The sequence below is a fragment of the Lonchura striata genome, chromosome 15, assembly GCF_050655825.1.
Source record: "Lonchura striata isolate lonStrDom1 chromosome 15, ASM5065582v1, whole genome shotgun sequence".
Taxonomy (NCBI): Eukaryota; Metazoa; Chordata; class Aves; order Passeriformes; family Estrildidae; genus Lonchura; species Lonchura striata.
In genome coordinates, this window is record NC_140717.1 from 8,359,376 (window position 1) to 8,377,013 (window position 17,638).

At 41.8% G+C, this 17,638-nt stretch overlaps 2 protein-coding genes across 3 annotated transcripts in view; one reads left to right on the plus strand and one right to left on the minus strand.

Annotated features, from left to right (window-relative positions):
• Positions 1 to 705: 705 nt before the first annotated feature.
• SNAP29 (synaptosome associated protein 29) lies at positions 706 to 9,092 on the minus strand. The gene is made up of 5 exons (XM_021549842.3): positions 8,766 to 9,092; positions 7,133 to 7,329; positions 6,866 to 6,951; positions 5,819 to 5,923; positions 706 to 4,772 (listed from the first exon to the last, which is right to left on the minus strand). The coding sequence occupies exons 1-5, from the start codon at positions 8,967 to 8,969 to the stop codon at positions 4,615 to 4,617; spliced, it is 750 nt and encodes a 249-aa protein (XP_021405517.2). The 5' UTR covers positions 8,970 to 9,092; the 3' UTR covers positions 706 to 4,614.
• A 296-nt stretch (positions 9,093 to 9,388) lies between these two features.
• Positions 9,389 to 17,638, plus strand: part of PI4KA (phosphatidylinositol 4-kinase alpha) — a 54,263-nt gene continuing 46,013 nt past the window's right edge. The window contains exons 1-8 of one of the 2 annotated variants that reach the window (XM_021549910.4): positions 9,389 to 9,622; positions 11,551 to 11,667; positions 12,796 to 12,889; positions 13,551 to 13,639; positions 14,116 to 14,188; positions 14,494 to 14,753; positions 15,435 to 15,504; positions 17,436 to 17,584. In XM_021549910.4, the coding sequence (XP_021405585.1) occupies positions 9,389 to 9,622; positions 11,551 to 11,667; positions 12,796 to 12,889; positions 13,551 to 13,639; positions 14,116 to 14,188; positions 14,494 to 14,753; positions 15,435 to 15,504; positions 17,436 to 17,584 (1,086 nt within the window). The remainder of the gene's footprint in view (positions 9,623 to 11,550; positions 11,668 to 12,795; positions 12,890 to 13,550; positions 13,640 to 14,115; positions 14,189 to 14,493; positions 14,754 to 15,434; positions 15,505 to 17,435; positions 17,585 to 17,638) is intronic. The other variant, XM_021549911.4, reaches the window with a different exon arrangement.

Genomic DNA, 17,638 nt, shown 5'->3' on the forward strand with positions numbered 1-17,638 from the left:
CATTCTCTGTCATCTCCTACTGTGCTCTTTGTAATATTTTAATTTCTCTACATGCAACAATTAAGTGCAGAGATGGAAGCACTCTCAATTCCCATTTGTTGAAGGCAGCAAACCAAAGTAATCTGAATTTAAAAAAAAATCTGCCAGTCTATTAACTTTCCTTTTTTCAGAGTTTTTGTATTAAATAGCACTGCCGAATCTTCAAACAAAATTAAACTCTACTGCAAAAAAATTCAGAAGCCAAGTTCTTCCCTTCACATACAAGTAAGAACCTACCTGACGCTCAAGACATTCACAAGTTTTCTACCATCACACAAATACCACAAGAAAACTTTTTTAAAAGTTTGTATATTTTTTTGCCTTACTTCTGTTTCACCTGTCCCATGTTTATATATCCAGTTATTGATATTCCTGGTTACTTTTTAAGCAACATCTGGAATTATTTTATCATCACAAATAAATTCTCCTGCAAAAATAAATGCTGGTTTACATTCCTCTCTCAGGATCTAAGAGAATCTACTCAAGAATAACATAGAAATGTTATACCCTCTTTTATTCTCAGAAAACAAAACCCACCAGCTGCAAAATTATGTCCATGGTGATACAAACATAACAGAATAGGTCCTGTGTTTTAATAGATATTATGGGGGAAGAGTATCAATGAAGTTGTGATAAAAAAAATGTGTGAAATAAATGCAACAACTCTTCATTAACAATAAGCACCTTTTATTGACTGTCTTACCATTCAACACTCAGTCCATTCAAGCTCTTCAACTGCTGAACTATAATCCAGTTTAGCATTTAAATAAAAGATAATGAAATTTGACTTGTACAAAAAGTGTTATACCTGGGTGGCACAGAATTAAAGTTCTATTTTAAAACGCCATAGACACAAATAATCACTATTTGTGATTTGAAAATTAAGTCCTATGTATTTCAAAGTAAAAATTAACACATATCATCCATCTGATGCTATGCTTGTAAAAATGACTACAAAAATGTTCGAAGGCAGACTGGTTGGAAAGTATTTTCTATTTCACCATTTAACAAATGACATAACAAAAACTACTAGGCAGCAAAATATTTCAGGTAAATTTCACACATTAGAAAAGCTCCTGACATCATCATGTCTCAATGATTTCAGTAGGGCCCATACAGCTCAGCACACCAAAAAAATCTGTGTAGTACAGTCTAAAATTTAGCTACCCATCATTTGTTACAAGATTTAATTCAATGCTCAGGAAACTTAAAAATCAAATACACCTAGGAGTCTAGTCATCAGATACTGGTTATTCCCATTCTTTCTCCTTGCTGCTTTTAGAATTTTATGTCTGTGTTATGAAGGGCATATGCTGCTTCCCAGTGTTTTAAGATCTCTTCAAAATTGATTAGCAAATTTTTTGAGAAACTGGCAAATTGCCTTTTATAAAGAATACTTAAATATGTTTTGCCATCTTCTTCTGACCGTATTAAATTCCTACCCAAGCCAATAAAATTAACCAGAGCTATTTTGCTGCAAGAACACCAGCTTATATGCCAACGTGAATATGCAGGCAAAATAATTTATTTTATCAAGAATTAGCACACGAGTGCAAATAAAACTTCTTTTGAAAGTCCTGGACTCTACACAGTTTAAGTTTTTCAACAGTATCCAAGAAGAAATAAAAGTCCATCTGAGGAAAGAGTAAAAAAAGCTACTGAAGTAAATCCTTCACTATACATGCAAAATAGCATTTCCTGGAAAAGCAAAAATCATGTTGCTATTTTCCTTTAAATTTCTTTTTCCTGTAGGATGGAAAATTATTCCAAGAGATAAAAAATATCATCACTATTATAAAATAGTGGTGTCTCCTCATGTCAGTTAGACTTAAGTTTGTTATCAGCAAAAATCAATATGAAAGCAGAGACAAGCAATTCAGTTTCTAGCAGAAATTCTTTTATATCCATGCATCATCTTCACATCTTCATCTCCACCCCCCCCCCCCAAAGGAAACCAGTGTGGGAAATGATCCTTTAAAACAAGGTCATTAAAACCAAACAAAAATAATAAATAGAAAAAGAAAACCTAAACAAAGGCAGGCATACATTACTGAGGCAGTGAATGGGATTGTTAGACAACATGAGGAGTTAGACCTCTGTGTAGATTCCACATGGCTGAGATCCTGGGTTTCTACTCTGCTTGTTCTCAAAGTACAAATAGGGATTTATTTTTTATTCCCAAAGCAGAAATAGGGATTTCTTCTTTATTTCCCTTCCCTGCCTGTGTTTTTAAAGGCATCCAAGATATCCAGGATGCATTGAATATTTCATGAGGCCAATACAACTAAATATTTGCTCAAAAACTTGAGTTAATTCTGTGAAGTAATTTAGCCTAAAAATGGAATAGCTTACATCAGAAAGGCACCACAGTTCACCCTTAAATATTTTTGCTTGGATTCAAGCTCCAGATTTCTTACTACATAAAACACAACCAGATCCTGCAGTGACATTTTTCCTCCATTTGCCATAACTTAGTCAAGAAAGTCTCAGTGTCCATCCTTGTTATCAAACACCAAGTTGTGACACAGCTGCTTACAGGTGAAGGCAGATTTCACACTAAAAGAAGTGTTATTTAAACAAATAAGAAACTAAACCAGCTATAATCAAAATGTTGATCTTCCTTCACTGAGGTACTTAACATATGAACACTAACTATATAATTTACTAAATGTATCAAGTGTCTTGAGACGTCAAATTATATCATTAATAAATATTCTAACAGAGTAAGATAATTAATCATGGTATAAACCCAAACAGTAAAATGATGTATTAATATTAATAGGCTATTTATAATTTTTGATGTGAGTAAATTATACAAACTGAAAAATTAAAAAGCAATTAAAGGTATTCAACTACTCTTGAAGTTTTATGTCCCTCCAAAAGAATTGTTTTATGGGGGGGACTGAAATCAATGCCATCAGTGACAACGGGAACAGAGTCTCACCTTAAATCTAATTCACAGCTCAACCCTGTCTGTATGCCAGAAGTAGTATTTTTTTCTTTCCATAATACTATGTCCAATAAGTGAAGCTTTTTTAGTGATTTGTTTTTTGACAGGTGAACTTTCTGGAGACACAGTAAAACAAGAAAGGCTCAGTTTGTCTTATCTCCTTAACAATTGGATGCACTTGTGGCAAGTGAGCTCAAGGTAACACATCCCTTGAAAAAGGAATGGGTGGGGTGTGAATGTGACATTTGTGAAGGGGACAAGCTTGACAGCCCTGAACACCAAAGTCTTTCTTTAATTCATACATAAGGCAATGTGGCAATAGTTCAAAAGAAGTAACAATCTCTTCCTAGCCACGCACTGTCACCTGTGATGTTCCAATACTGACACAGGTCTCTTGGCCTCTCCAAACAGGAGAACCTTGCTTATTTTCAAGACAGACATCAAGGTCTGGCTGTCATGGCTTCAGGCTGGAGCAGAATTGTGATTTTGTTCTACAGTGACCCCTACAAAAGAACAGAGCAAAATGTTCTTCTGTCTGGAAGACTCGAAAATGGTTTGGGCCTTTTCTTCATTTGCAGGAATTATTCATATCTGCTAAGCCAATGCAGATGCATGTGAACCATAGTGGAGTTCCTTAACAGTCACATTACTTAGTAAAGCACATGCTCCGTCAGTAATCACATTTGAAATAAACACTAAAGAAAAATCTTCTACAATCTGTTTGTGCACTATCAGATCAACTCGCCATTTCTAAACTGGAAGCTGTTTTTCAAATAACCACCTAAATGAATAAACTGAGAAAGAGCAGAAAATTAAAAACAGATGGTGACCATTTCTGCAAAAGAATCTTTAAGAGCACATACATTTAAGTCCTGATTTTGTTACCCAAACATTTTGGGTCACTGTCAATGAACATTTCTTGCAGACCATAAAATATCCTTAGAGATCTTTACTGACAAGACTGTAAAGGCAAAAGTATTTAGTTACCTAAACATAAAAACCACAATTTGTGGATGCACCATTTGGGCAAAGTCATCTTAGGAAAGGGAACACACACAGGATATTACCATTACTGCATGACACCCTTGATATTTTACAACTTCCACAGAACAGTTCATTCCTTAAGCCCCAGAAATGCCGCAGAACAGTCACTTAAAAATATTTTTACAGCTGGAAATCAGCATTTTTTCTGAATTTAACATATCTGTAGGTAAACAGAATTAGCAACATTTCTTCTGAACAAAGCAGCACATTCTGTTCTCCCTGCCCCCTCCCCAAAACAGAGGCAAAAATGCAGTTCCTTTTCTCATCACAGCTCCCAGGCCAAGGACAGCGCTGCTCTGTGGAGTGCCAACTCCACGCACATGATGTGCTTACACAACTGAGTGGGGCATCCTGACCCAACGCTGAGAGATTTTACTCCACATGCACTTTTCCCATGTAGACTAAGAGGAAATGTAAAGTACTGTGCTGACTTAAGGCTACGTAATTTTAATGACAATAAAACCAGTAACATAGCAAAAAAAAAGGGAAACAGATATCGCCCAAGATTTTTTGTAAGAGATTGGTTGAGATGAGGCATTCAGGATGAATCAACACTGAACAAAAGAAATTCTAAAAATCCTTTAAAGCTGTCGGACTTTCCTATCAGTGTTTTTAATGTTGACATCCAGTGTTTCTACTTTCTTTGTGAGCCGATCCAACATATCATCCTGCTCTTCTATCTCAGTCTGCAGGCCAAGAGCAAGGCTCTTCAGGCGACTCAGCCCAGAAGACATCTCATCTGCCAGGGTAGAGAGGGACCATAAGGAATCAAACAACACAGATTATCTAAATGGACACTATCAGGATTCCTTCTTCTCCAAAAGCCTGGGTTAGAAAACGTTAGATACAACTCCTCAAGTGTGAGCATTCCTCTGAAATAGAGGAAGCACTGGTATGTTCACAGTTGTACTGTTACTACCAGAAATGGTCACTTCCTCCTTTTTTACATTTTACATTTGGTGTTAAGTAAATGCTTAACAACAAACTGGATCTTTATCAAATTACATGTCCTGTAATGTAGTTTTTACCTTTTTTTTTTAATGCATCTCATAGAAAATTTGGTACATATGTTAGCTGCTCAGCATACACAGCTCACTACCTCAATTGTTTTTCTTTAAACTTCAAGCAGAAATTATACCAGTGTGCTGAAGATTTAAGCAGTTATTTATCATAGATTAAAAACTCCCATTTCTAGATTTTTTAATTGACCAAAAGGTGACAATTTCATTGCATGATTGATTGATATAAATGCTTCTTGAAGCAGTTATATTACTATTAAGTTTTCCACAGCTTGTGAACAGAAAAAATGGGTTTCCACTAGCTCTTATGACTATTTCTTTTTGATTTATTCCTTTCTGATTTTTTCCTAACCTCTTCTTTTTAGGTCAGCTACACAGTGACACATGTAAGCAAACAGGCACTTTGTCTATATGCTACAGAACAAAGGAAGGCAAACTCACCTGAATGGTTTTGAGAAGTAATAAAAGAAATGCAGCAAATCCACAAGTTAAATATTTGGTGCCTTTCAAGTCTTAGCAATTTTTAGCAAAACATGTATTTCAAAAGCTTTGCATTGCTTTAAATTATTTGGGTCTAAACTGATGTACCATTCAGATAGTTTTGAAATGCAAATACAAGCAAATGATTTTTTAAATGATCGTCAAATTTTACATGTTAACTAAACAAAAAAAGTGTTGGCAATATATCACTTAATTATTTTATCTGGCTCAGGAATCAGAAATTTGCAATTGTATGACATCAAACAGCTTCGGTTTCCTCACTCACCTAAGTTGGTATCAATTTTCTGGTGGTAAGCTCGCAGTTGTTGGTTCTTTGGGTAGGCATCCCTTTGTACTGAAGAAACTAAATCTGCTTTGTTGAAGTCATTGTCTGTTAAAAGTATAGAGTACAGAATATTATATAATGAAAAGCATGTGAGAAGAGGTTTCGAAGTTTCAGCAAGGCTGTTAAAAATTAAGTTTGCACACAGCTGCCAGGTAATCACATAACCGGAGTACAAGGAGTAGCCCAAGACCATTGTCTATAGCCAGCTCTCAAGATGAACACTTAAGCTACGATTATTCTCTTTCGGGCTGACACTTGTAGCTCTGGTAGGAGTAGGGAGAGAAAAGCAAAGGGAGCCGCCGGCGCGCACCCGGGGGGCCCGAGGGCTGGGAAGGGGCCGGAGCCGCTCTGCCCTCTGCTGCGCGGAGCTCGGCACCAACGCAGCGGCACGGCCCCGAGCCCAAAGCCCTCACTGCCTTACTCAGCATCACCACCGACAGACACCCTGCTGCTGTCCCGCTCCTACTGTGCTAAATAACCCAGGCCCGCTTCATAAAGAAACAGTTATTTAGCACGGAAAAGCCCTCACAGAAGTTAACAGATTGAGAGAAGGAAGAATGAGGCCAAACGCCATACACCGCCTTCTGAGAATCAAGACTTCAGTATGAAGGCTTAGAATCCATGTCTGAAATAACAAGGATAATGTATCTGAAAACTATGATAAACAATGGTTAAAAGGAGAACTTCTGAACGTGTAACATTTTGGCAAACTTAGGGAAACCCTGTCTGCACACTGTGAGCATTCTCTGCAAATATAAGCACCAGGGGCTTTTAGTCTCGAGCAGGTATAATATCTTCACTATGGATATAAAGACATGAATGGAAACAATTCCCTAGAACTCAAAGCATGAAGGCTGGGATACAATCTCCAGATGTTAGGCAGCAAGGTAAGTCAGCAGCTGGGCAGGCTGAAGGGTCTCTGCCTTCATCACTGCAAATTGTCCCACACAGATAACAGGCATTCAGTGTAAAATGAAGTTAACAAACCTGAATCAACTAGCTTCCTTAAATTTGGATGGCTTTCCTGGTATTTCGACTCTTGTTCTTTACTAGACATCATTGCTTCTTTTAACCTAGTAAAAAAAATAGAAAGTATTGCTGTTGACCTCAGCATTAAAGAAAAAAAGGTAGCTAGACCACCTCAGGAGTTTACAGGAGTTTGAAAGAACCAACAGACGTTTTATTTTCTGATTTTCTGGTGACATTTCAGAGATGCTATGGGAGACAAGTCCCAAATAAGTTTATGTTACTTACCTGCTGTTACCATAATATTCAGGGGCTCCATTCTGCTCTGGTTTGCTCTCTGGTGGTTTGGCTTTGAAGTAGTTTACCAAGCCCCCCCAAACACTCTTGATGCTGTTTATGTGCTTTTGACTCGTTTTTAGGTCCTGGTCCATTTTATCCACCATCTGCTCCGTGCGCTTCAGAGCCTCTCCCTGACGGACGAGCTCCTGAGGGGCATTGACAGAAAGCCAGATCATACACCCAGGATGAACTGAGACATCAAACAATCAGCACTAAAGGTGACACTCTGAAGAAAAAGAGCAGCATTCCTTCATCTGTGCAGATTATTTCTGAGGGCAAACAGCTTTTTCCCTTGCTCCCCTTCCTCCAGGGTATTTCAATCAACAGCTGCACGTCAGCCACTGCATTAACCAGCCGTAAAATCCTGTGACAAGCCGGGTTCCTGGCACCTACCACAAACAACATCCAGTTTTCTGTACTAGTCTTTTGTCAAGCTGACATTTTCATCTATGGCTGACCACCAGATGGGTGATGTGTGGAAATGCACAAGTTTACAGCAGATTAATTTCTAGCAGGACAAGCAGGACAATTTCTAGTTATGAATGGCACTTTCATTGGGAACGGATTCTATTTTCACCTGACTGGGATGTTTCTGATAATTTAGAAATAGAATAACCAAAGGAAATAAACAAAATAAACAAACAGAATTTCTTCAGACTTCAGAAATATTTTAGTTAATTTTAGCAGTGCAAAATTTAGAAAATTTTATATATAGAAGTACATTATTTTCTAATTCAGCAGCACAAGCCCTATTTTAAAGTAATCCAAAGATTAATGCTAGCAGGAAAGTTGCCTGCAGCTACCACCAGTGCAAAACAAAGAACTTGTGTTCATATTCTTGCTAAAGTCTAGGAAATTTTAGTTGAATATTCTTTTTTTTTCCCTGTCAATAAAGCACAAAAACACAGACTTCAAGTTTTACCACAGGCCCTGTGTCAAGCCTGAATTCTTGATTCTTCACTTGTGATTTCCTGGACAAACAAATCACGAGTCTGAAAGTTCACAGAAGTCCCACCAAGAACCCTCTGAGCATAAGGACTGGCTGCAGCTGCAGCTTGGGGATGCTCTGGGGTTAATTTAGGCAACCACATCACCCAAGGAGCATCCCATTATAGCAGGTGACACAATGGACAAGACCTGAGCCTGAGCACAAAGCGCTGAAACAGAGCCTCAGGAATGAAGGAAATGATTAATCAGAGTGAACCGAAGCACATCACAAACAACTTACAGGGAAGGCCCTTCATCCAACCAAGAGGACTGCTAAAAAAACTTTTTAGTCAGCTAAAAATTAGTAAGAACTGCTGAAAGCAGCTGAAAACACGTCACAGTCTCATCCTCAGTACTATTCACACACACGGGCTGTAACTGGGATTTTTCCCCCAAAAGCCAAACGCCACCACCTCGAAAACACAGGGCCAGGTTGTCTGGAAAACCCCCAGCAAAGAGGGACTTCGCAGGAAACTCTCGGGACACAGGGAGAAGCAGGGTCCCCTCCCGCAGGGCTGAGCGAGGGAGCCTCGGGCCCTGCGGCCGCTCCTCCCCGGCTGCCCCGGGCCGAGGGCTCCGCTCCGGCCCGACCCACCTCGGAGGCGGCCACGCCGATGCGCTCGGACTCGTAGAGCAGCGACAGGGAGCGGGTGGTGCTGTCGGCGGTGGCGGCGGAGCGGCGCAGCACCTCCTGCTGCAGGTACCGCTGCCGCTCCGCGCCGCCCGCCCCGCCGGCACCCGCCGCATCCTCCTCCTCGTCCTCCGCGAACGGGTTGTAGCTCCTCGGGAGCGCCGACATGGCACCGCCGACCGCGGGAGAGTCCGCGAGGAGTCCGAGCCCCTCACGGAGCCCCCGAGCCCCCGCCTCGGGCCGCGGCCGCTCCGCTGCTTCCGCCCACGGCACCGAGCGCCGGGCGGAAGCGCTGGGCGCAGCCACCGACCGCCTTCCCCCCCGCGGGGCGGGGTGAGCGCGCCGCAGCGCCGCTGGCAGACAGGCGGCTGCTGGGCGGAACCATCGCGGCGGGGGGAGAGGGAAGTATGTGGAGGGATGGCTGCGCAGGGCGGGGCACGGGCAGGGAGGGCGGGCCACCGGGCGGAAGTGAAGCCGCGCAGGGCGCTGCCATCTTTGCGGCGTGATTGGTGCGCCGTGATCCCGCGAGAGGCGCCGATCTCGCGGGCGGCGGCGGGCCGGGCCGGCCGGCGCCGTTCCCGTACAACATGGCGGCCGCGGCGGTGGCGGCGGCAGCGGCGGCCGCGGCCACGGCGGCTACGGCGGCGGCGGCCGGGACGGCGGCCGGGACTGCGGCCGCCACGGCCGGGACCGCCGCGGCTCCCTCCGCGGGCCCTGCGGGGCGCGGGAGCAGCGCGGCCACCGCGCGCGGCTTTTACTTCAACACGGTGCTGTCGCTGGCGCGGTCGCTGGCGGTGCAGAACCCGGCGCCGCTGGAGAAGGTGAGGGGCGGTTGTGGGGAGCGGCCGTCCCGCGCGGGGCGCTGCGCGTGTGCCGGCTGCGGCGCTGTCACGCGTGGGAGCCGCGGGTGGCGGGTGGCCCCTGTGTGCACAGGACTCCGAGCAGCCCGCTCGGCCCGTCCGTGCCCCTCTGTTCGTGCCGTGTGTGGGGTGCCCGCCCGCCCCCTTGGCCCTGCCAGGCGGGCTGGGGGCGGCGAGCGCGCCCGCGGGCCGGGAGATGCCCTGGGGCGCCTGGCTGTGGGCCCTGAGGGGCTTCTGTCAGCCCAGCCTCGTCCGGCCGTGCCTTCGGGGCAGCTGGGCCTCAGGGATGCTCCTCTGGGCCAGCATGACCCAAAAACTCGGAACAGCAGCGCACCCTCGGGGCAAGGAACTGGATCTTGCTGCGTGTCCCTCCGATCTGTAGAATATAGTCTTGTGGGAATAATTAGTCTCAACTTAATTAGGGCTGGTTGCTTTGCGCCGCGTATCTGGTTAAATGCAGGCGAGGCAGCCGGTGCCGGGTGAGATGAAGCCCTGCTGCAGGGGAGCCACGGGGATCCGTGTGGGCAGTGCCCCCGAGGGGCTGCCCCGCTCCCCCCGCAGCACGGATGGACAGCCTGGCGTGCTGGGACTGGGCACCCATCTACACCATGGCCCAGTTGCATCAGGCAGTAATCGTGACTAAAGAGCTGAAAAAAGCACTGCTCTGTGCTGATGAAATCTATACTGCTTGTTTTCAGCCAGCTGTTGCAGCCTTCTTTTCTTATTTCTTGTTTGGAAGTGCTCCGCTGGTGTTACTGCCTACGGTGGATAATTTTCCTGTGCCCTGCTGTTGGTTCACAAATATCCAGGTGTTTAATTTTTTTTCCCAGTTTGGCAGAATACAGCAGTTCAATGATAGTAGCAGCTCATATATAGCCAGAGTTGCTCACTCATGTTATTGTAAAGTAACCTGATGTGGAACACGTATATTAGCAGTCATCTTCCAAAGTTCATATTTCCTCTGCTGTATTTTATACTGAGCAAGAGGATTATCTATTTTGTACTACAGGTCTTGAAATTAGGAGGTCTGGCAGTTGAAGGACCAGAGCCTAGAATTCCACTGAGCATCCAGTCAATTTTTCTGATCCTCTAGGGAGGTTGTTTCTTGCTTTAGAAATGTCAAGGGGGGATGTTCAGAGCGTTATCTAAATAGGAAGTGACTTCACATTCAAACACAGGTGAGTCAAACATAGTTATTTATTAAGAAGGCCCTTTTTAGATAGTATTTATTAACATCAAGGAAATTTATAAAAAGAAAATGTGCTTGTTGCATTTCCACAGAAAAATAAAGTATTTGGGAGATTTGATGTAGTCTTTAAATGTGTATTTGTTAAGTATGGAATAAAGTAATAGGTGAATAGTGAGAAAATATTAACTCTGTATACTTAATCTGTTATGTTGAAAGGATTTGAGCAGGAGTCATACTTAGATTGGAGGTTGGTAACAGGTAATTTTTCAGTGCTGTATATGTAGGAGGCTTTGGTACAGCAGTAATCAAAGCTACATCCACCTGTTTTTTGTTTACAGGAATTGAGTAAATATAATAAAAGTGTCTGCTGCACATTTCCTGCACACCTAAAAGTGAAGTAGTGGAACGAAGGCTTTTTCATACTTCAGCCCTTTGATCAAGTGTTGAAGAATACCTTTAAATTGACTTATGTTGTAGTAAAAACGTTTGACATCTACTTGAGATTTTTCTGCTTTTTTCTGGTTTCTGTCATTCCTCAGTCTTTCCTTGCCCTTGGATGTTCTCGGTGAGATGGATGATGGAAGGAGAGTAATGTTGCCAAATGTATTCCAGAAGGTGGAGAGATCACTATGCACTTCAAACAAGCTTCAATTTGGTTTCCAATCTTGTTCCACTGTTCATTCCCTCTGCTGTTTTTCAGGTACAAAAGCTGCTCTGTATGTGTCCAATGGATTTCCATGGAATTTTCCAGTTGGATGAACGCCGCAGGGATGCTGTTATTGCTTTAGGAATCTTCCTAGTTGAATCTGATCTTCAGGTATTTTTCCCCCTTAGGTTACCTATTTACCTTCAAGGATCTTGGACTAAATTAAGTTTAGTTGATCAATGAATGAAAAGTTGGTATTTGCTCTTCATAAAAGTAGATTAAAAAAACAGAGATAAGGGATGGGTGCTGTCAGGGGAGCAAGGAAATATTGATGAGTCTGATGGGCAGTAGCCATGGCACTGCCACAGCCAAACTGCTGCTGTGTTTTCTGGTCATCGTGGCTGAAGCAGAGAAAGGAAAGAGTATTCAGCAGGATTTACTCTAACAAAGTGTGTCATTGCATTTTCCTCCCCACATACTCCTGACTGACAGGGATGCTCTGATGCCCTCCTGAAGGCCAGGTTTGCAATAGGCCCTTTCATGCCAGGATAAACAGACAGGGTACACAGGCTGCATTGTACACAAGCATCCCTTCTGTGTCTGCCAGCAGGGCCAGCACAAGCTGGTTCTCTTCCCTTTGCTGGGCCTGATATTATTCTGTGGAGAGGAGGGGAAGCATGGACAGAGCCCCAGGTCCAGTGCTGTTACTTTAAATTCTTTCATATTACTAGGATTTGCATCAGGCCTGAATTGCCTCCTATTCAGTACCATGTGCTATGGTACAGCTTGCATGGATGTTATTGACCTTGTTCTTTTTATTTTTGTGTTTGTTTGGGTTTTTTTTCATAAGGCAGTTGTACTGTGCTTTGATTTGCAGGTGAGGGAGCTGAAGTGTTACTTAGATGTGTTAAGTGGATTGTGTAAGGCCCTGGGATGCATCATATGTACTGAATTGGTACTGGCACTCTGAATTTCTAGCTGTCTTAAATTTATTTTGAGAGCTTGCTGTCAATTAATAAAGTGTTTGAGGTTAGGTACTGTTCTGGAACTTTCTTCTCCAGCTTTTAGGGAGAATGAACTGTTGTCTGGAGTGAAAGGCTTGGATTTAAGGCATTGAATTGGGTTACTTTCATTTGCTTGTTTTGAAATCAGTTTTGCAATAGTTAAGAAGCCTGTGGAGTAATCACTAGAAGCAAGTTCTGTGTGTGCTAATATCGTTTTACCATATCTCTAAAGTATCTTGAGATTATATAGTTCAGCTTTTTTTCTCCTTTTTAAATAGAATATTTTCTTCTTTAGCACAAGGACAGTGTGGTTCCTTACCTTCTGCGACTCATGAAGGGCCTTCCCAAAGTCCAGTGGATAGAAGAAAGCAATGCACGGAAAGGCAGAGGTGATGTTTGGATTTTTTGATGTCCGTCATGGAATGCCAGCCAGGAGGTAGAAATAGCAAAGGTTGTTCAGGACATGGTTCAAGGGGCGGGGAGAAGTCCTGCTGTGTTCTTACTTAGCTCCTGGCTTGACAGCCTTTAATATTGATTTTCTTTAGAAGCCAGAGGAATTTGAATAGATCCCTGTTTTCCTGCTTTACTGCTTTTGGTGAATTGCACTTTCCAAATAGTTCTGTGCTCAATATATTTTGTTACTAAACTGCAGAAGATTGTGTAGTAGCTAGAGTAGGAGAGTGGAACATGAGATTTGTTGCTCTACTTTTAGTTTTGATGCTTAGTTGCTGTTTAAATCACTTCATTTTTTTGCTCCCTTAGTGTAAGAATACCTTTATACAGTATTATCTAATTAGGGTTTATTTCTGATAAATTGAAAGCCTGGGAAGGTTTTTAATTCTGATTTTTCTTTAAATATTTATGCTGAAATTATGATGGTTAGCGTGCTTCTGAATTTTGTATGTAATACTACTTGTGTATACAATCTGCCTCAGAACTTTATGATGTGGGAGTCACTTGTGTCTTGTTGCTTTGTTATAGTTTGATCTTTCTACGTTGGTTCTCTCTATCAAGTCTTAAGTGGCTGATTTTCTCTCCATTACTTTGCAGGTTTGCTTCCAGTGGCAGAAAACTTCAGCTTCTGCTTGGTGACGTTGTTATCTGACGTGGCTTACAGGGATGCATCTTTCCGAGAGGAGGTGGAGTTCAAGTTTGTGCTCTTGTATTACCCAGTTCTCCAATGCTGCAGTCCTGACAAATGTCTGGAGAAGAGCACAGCTCCTCCCTGTCAGCAAGGGGCTGATTGCTTTGGCGTGTGCACTGATGCATTAATTGCTTGTCTTAATAGTCAAGCACCTAGAGGATATTCATAGATCTGTAGTTACTTTTGGGTGTCAGTTGCTGAGCCAGAGTTTTAAAATTCCAGTTTTGATACTGAGGTTGGGAGTGCTGCAGTTTCATTGTGTAGTATTTGCAGCTCACTGCAGACTTTACAGGAGAAGATCTGTAACCTGAGTGAGTGCAATATAATCTTTTAGACCCACAGCATTAAGAAATCTTCACAGAAGTGCTTACGTTAATGTTTACAAGTTTCAGTTATTATAATGATCTGGTGTAAGATAGTGATATCTCTTTACCAAAAGATATTTTTGTATGTCTGTCTTGATGACTTTAGATTTTGGATGCAGTCCTACAAGTAATGCAGTTCCTGTTGGGAATGTGCCAGACACCACAAATGCATGATAAAGGTAGTGATAAAATTGTTACTGTATTTGTAAGTCCTGTCCTCTGAACTTCTCTTGTGTTTGTTTGCTGGTTATCAGAGTTTTGTCTTTCAGCTTCCCTTAGCACTTCTCTGTTTGTTGTTGACTGGAAAATACGGAAGCAGAATTGTAGTAATTTGTGATGCTTTCATGGTTTTTTCCTCTGCTTGTACAAATCAGTTGTTGTAAAACAGTTTAGGTTGAAACAGTTTAGTGAAGTGGTAGCAAAACCATGAAGAGGAAATTCTAAGTTACTGTTAATTGCTTTTACATGTGTTTTTCTTTTCCAGAATATTTATGCAAGTATGCAGTGCCCTGCCTGATAGGAATTTCTCGAGCCTTTGGTCGCTATAGCAATTCAGAGGAGGCTCTCCTTTCAAAGCTTTTTCCTAAAATTCCCCCACATTCCCTGAGAGTTCCAGAAGAGCTTGAAGGAATTCGCCGTCGATCCTTTAATGACTTCAGATCAATTCTTCCCAGTTCTCTGCTCACTGTTTGCCAGGAAGGAACACTGAAGAGAAAGGCTGGCAGTGTGTGCAGCATCACCCAGGTTTGTATGACTTGCTCTGTGGTGGAGTCAGCGCTGAAATGATTTTGTGGTCTCAGTGGAGTAAAGATTTAAGCCTGGATATGCAGAGAGTCTCTTAACACATTGTTTGAGCATTTGCAAATGTCTTTGTTGTGGTTCCTCAACTGAGTTTCAAATAGTTTTGTAGTTTCTGAATTACAGAACAAGCAGTGACAGTTAAAGTAGCAACTGTGCTAGTAAGTCTTTACATGGAGCATTTGGCAAATCCCATTCCTTGTGTTATTATCATTAAAAGGCATCGTAATGTATGTCTGTAAAATTGGGAAGCTGCACTTCATGGCTGAAGCTTTCACGAGAGGATACAGGAGCTCTTCCTGGTTTCACGAGGAGCTGTAGATGTTCATTGTCTTGGGCGAAGGCTGGATTCAGATGGTGGTTTGAAACTACAGATTGTTACTGGCATAGTTCCATACAGTAGAGGAGTCATCATTGTGATCTCTTCCCTTTAGTCAAAAGCACTGAACTGGCAATTTTAACTTCCCATTTTTGCCTGGAATTGAGCTGTTAGACCCAGCAATATGTAGTTCTTGTTAGTTTTGCTTGAAGCTGTGTTTCATTTTTAATGGTACAGTCTATTCCCTGACAGGTTTTTAAATATTTTATAAATATTTTCTAATATACAGCTTTTGTGCAATGTTTCAGGTTAGTCCTGAACGTGGACTTCCAGCTCCCAGCTCTCCTGGAGGATCTGCTGCAGTTCATTACTTTGAAGGTAGATTACCTTAAGGAACAGTCTGTGATTTGGGGTTTTGCTGCTATTCATAGAAAATTTGAAACAAATAACCTTTTGACTCCTTACTCTGCCTTTAAAATTCTTACAGGAATTCAGTGGCACATGCTGGCTAGGATTTTTTTAAGAATTGTGGTTTAAAGACAGTAGGAAGTAATTATTAACAGCAGTAATTTCCAGGCTCAGTTTTTCACTTGTTTCTTGATTCCCTTCCTGCTAAGCAGTGCCTAGCGCTGAAGAGCTTAATTCAACTAGGCCAGAAAGATTTCAGGAGATTAGGCTGAGTAACTCTGAGGAACAAGAGTTAATATTGTGCTTCAGAAGACAGCTACATTCTTGATCTAGGATCTGGAATTTTGAGGCTTGTGGCACATTGTATAAATCCAAAACAGCTGCTCCATTTGGAGTGAGCATGATGTGGGTCATTATGGAAGACCCAGTAATCTGCAGAAGCAAGAAATACTGAAGGAGAGACTGAAGTGCAGTGTTCACTAATGTGCATTAGTTACTGTATCATAAAAGGCCAAAACATGAGAAAGTTTCATGAATTAACATGCAAACTCTTAACTACTGCGCTGTGGTGGAGCTCCATCTGTAAGTTCTAAGTCAAAGGAAAGCTTAAAAATAATCTCTCCTTCATGAATCATGTGGAGGACTAGCTTTGCATCTATGCTGTCTTGGTGTCTCTGGTTTTGTCTGGCCCTTTTAGGTGTTTTAACAGTTTGGGCTTTCTCTCTTTCTGGGCCATTCTCCACTGTCAAGCCTTGGCTTAAATTAATTTTTTCCACATTGCTTTTATTTTTTCTTCATGTTGCTATTTCTAGAGGCATCTCTTCCTCAGTCATATAATGGGATTACAGGGTAATTCTTGAATTGCCAAGGAGGAGCAGAGCTGTTTATCGTCTGTCTACTGTGTTGAATCAATGTATTCCTCAATGTTGGGATCTTCATGGTTTGAATTAAAAAAATAAACAAAACCCATAGGTTGTAGGTTAGAGAGATACTATTGTAGTAGAACAGAAATAATCTTAAATCTGTAGATGGACAACTTTGTAAAATCTTTTGGATTATTTTGTCTCTTTGGTAGAATTAATGATTATTTCAGTCAGGATTTTATTTTCAGTACTAACTTCTACCAAATATTTCAGCTCCAGTCAGTCCTTGTATTACTTCTGTTGATATAATCTGTGAAGGTCTTGCCTTCTGAAGAAGATGAGTAGTGACCTTGGTTTTATTCTGGCCAAGGCTAACAGCTTAAAAAAAGAAGAACTGAAGACATTTTTTTTGGTGCAAATAAATAGTCTTACTTGAAAGCCTGTTAATCACAAGAATATTACTCTAGCACAGCCAGCTGAGTACTTCAGAGAGGCATGACATGCAATTTCTCAAGAGGAAACAGAGCCAAGAGCAGTTTGCTGAGCAAGTTGTTTGCTTTAATAGAGTACTTGAATCTGAAAAATAATTTGATTCTCTTTGCTTTCAAATTGCTCTGGTGAATTGGTGCCTGTTCTAAAATGAACACTGTGCCATGTGTTCATTTCATCTAATACAGGGGAAAGCCTTGCAGGATGGTTTTGACTTAACCTGTTCTTTGCATCTCTGTGCTTCTGATTTAAGGGGCATTTACAAATGTTTTCAGGTAGATGCACATCAGTAGTGTGGAAAGGTTTGTCAGAAGTATCTCTGACATGAACACAAGTTACTGTAATGAATTCTCTGTTGTGATAGTAAACTCCTAATGACAATTGTATCATAGTTTTTTGTCTTAAATCACTAGTAGATGAGCTGAAATGCACCTCTGGAAAGTTAAAGACTGTGTTAGAAAGAACTCTTTTGTAGTGGCTAAATGCGTCCATTAAATACAGTTGATGTATTGTTTGTAACTTGTATTTCCATCATTTTTTTCTGATCAGGTTCATATCTTCCTGATGGGAGTGCACTGGATCCTGATTATTACTTCTCCACAATCAATTCCAGCTTTTCGGTTTCCCCTCTCTTCAATGGCATTAACAATAAAGAGTTTAACATCCCATTGGAAATGCTCTGGCAGCTGTTGAACATGGTATGTGATGGCTCCTTATCAAGATTGCAGTGACACTGTGTTCCAGATATTTGC

Bases quoted from the DNA above. Each gene is read 5' to 3' on its own strand.
- SNAP29 (XM_021549842.3), bottom strand. From the start codon at position 8,969: ATGTCGGCGCTCCCGAGGAGCTACAACCCGTTCGCGGAGGACGAGGAG. The intron at 5,924-6,865 runs GTTTGTTAACTT...TACTTTTAACAG, and splicing joins AAGGAAGCTAGTTGATTCAG to ACAATGACTTCAACAAAGCA. The intron at 4,773-5,818 runs GTGAGTGAGGAA...CTACCCTGGCAG, and splicing joins GAAAATTGATACCAACTTAG to ATGAGATGTCTTCTGGGCTG.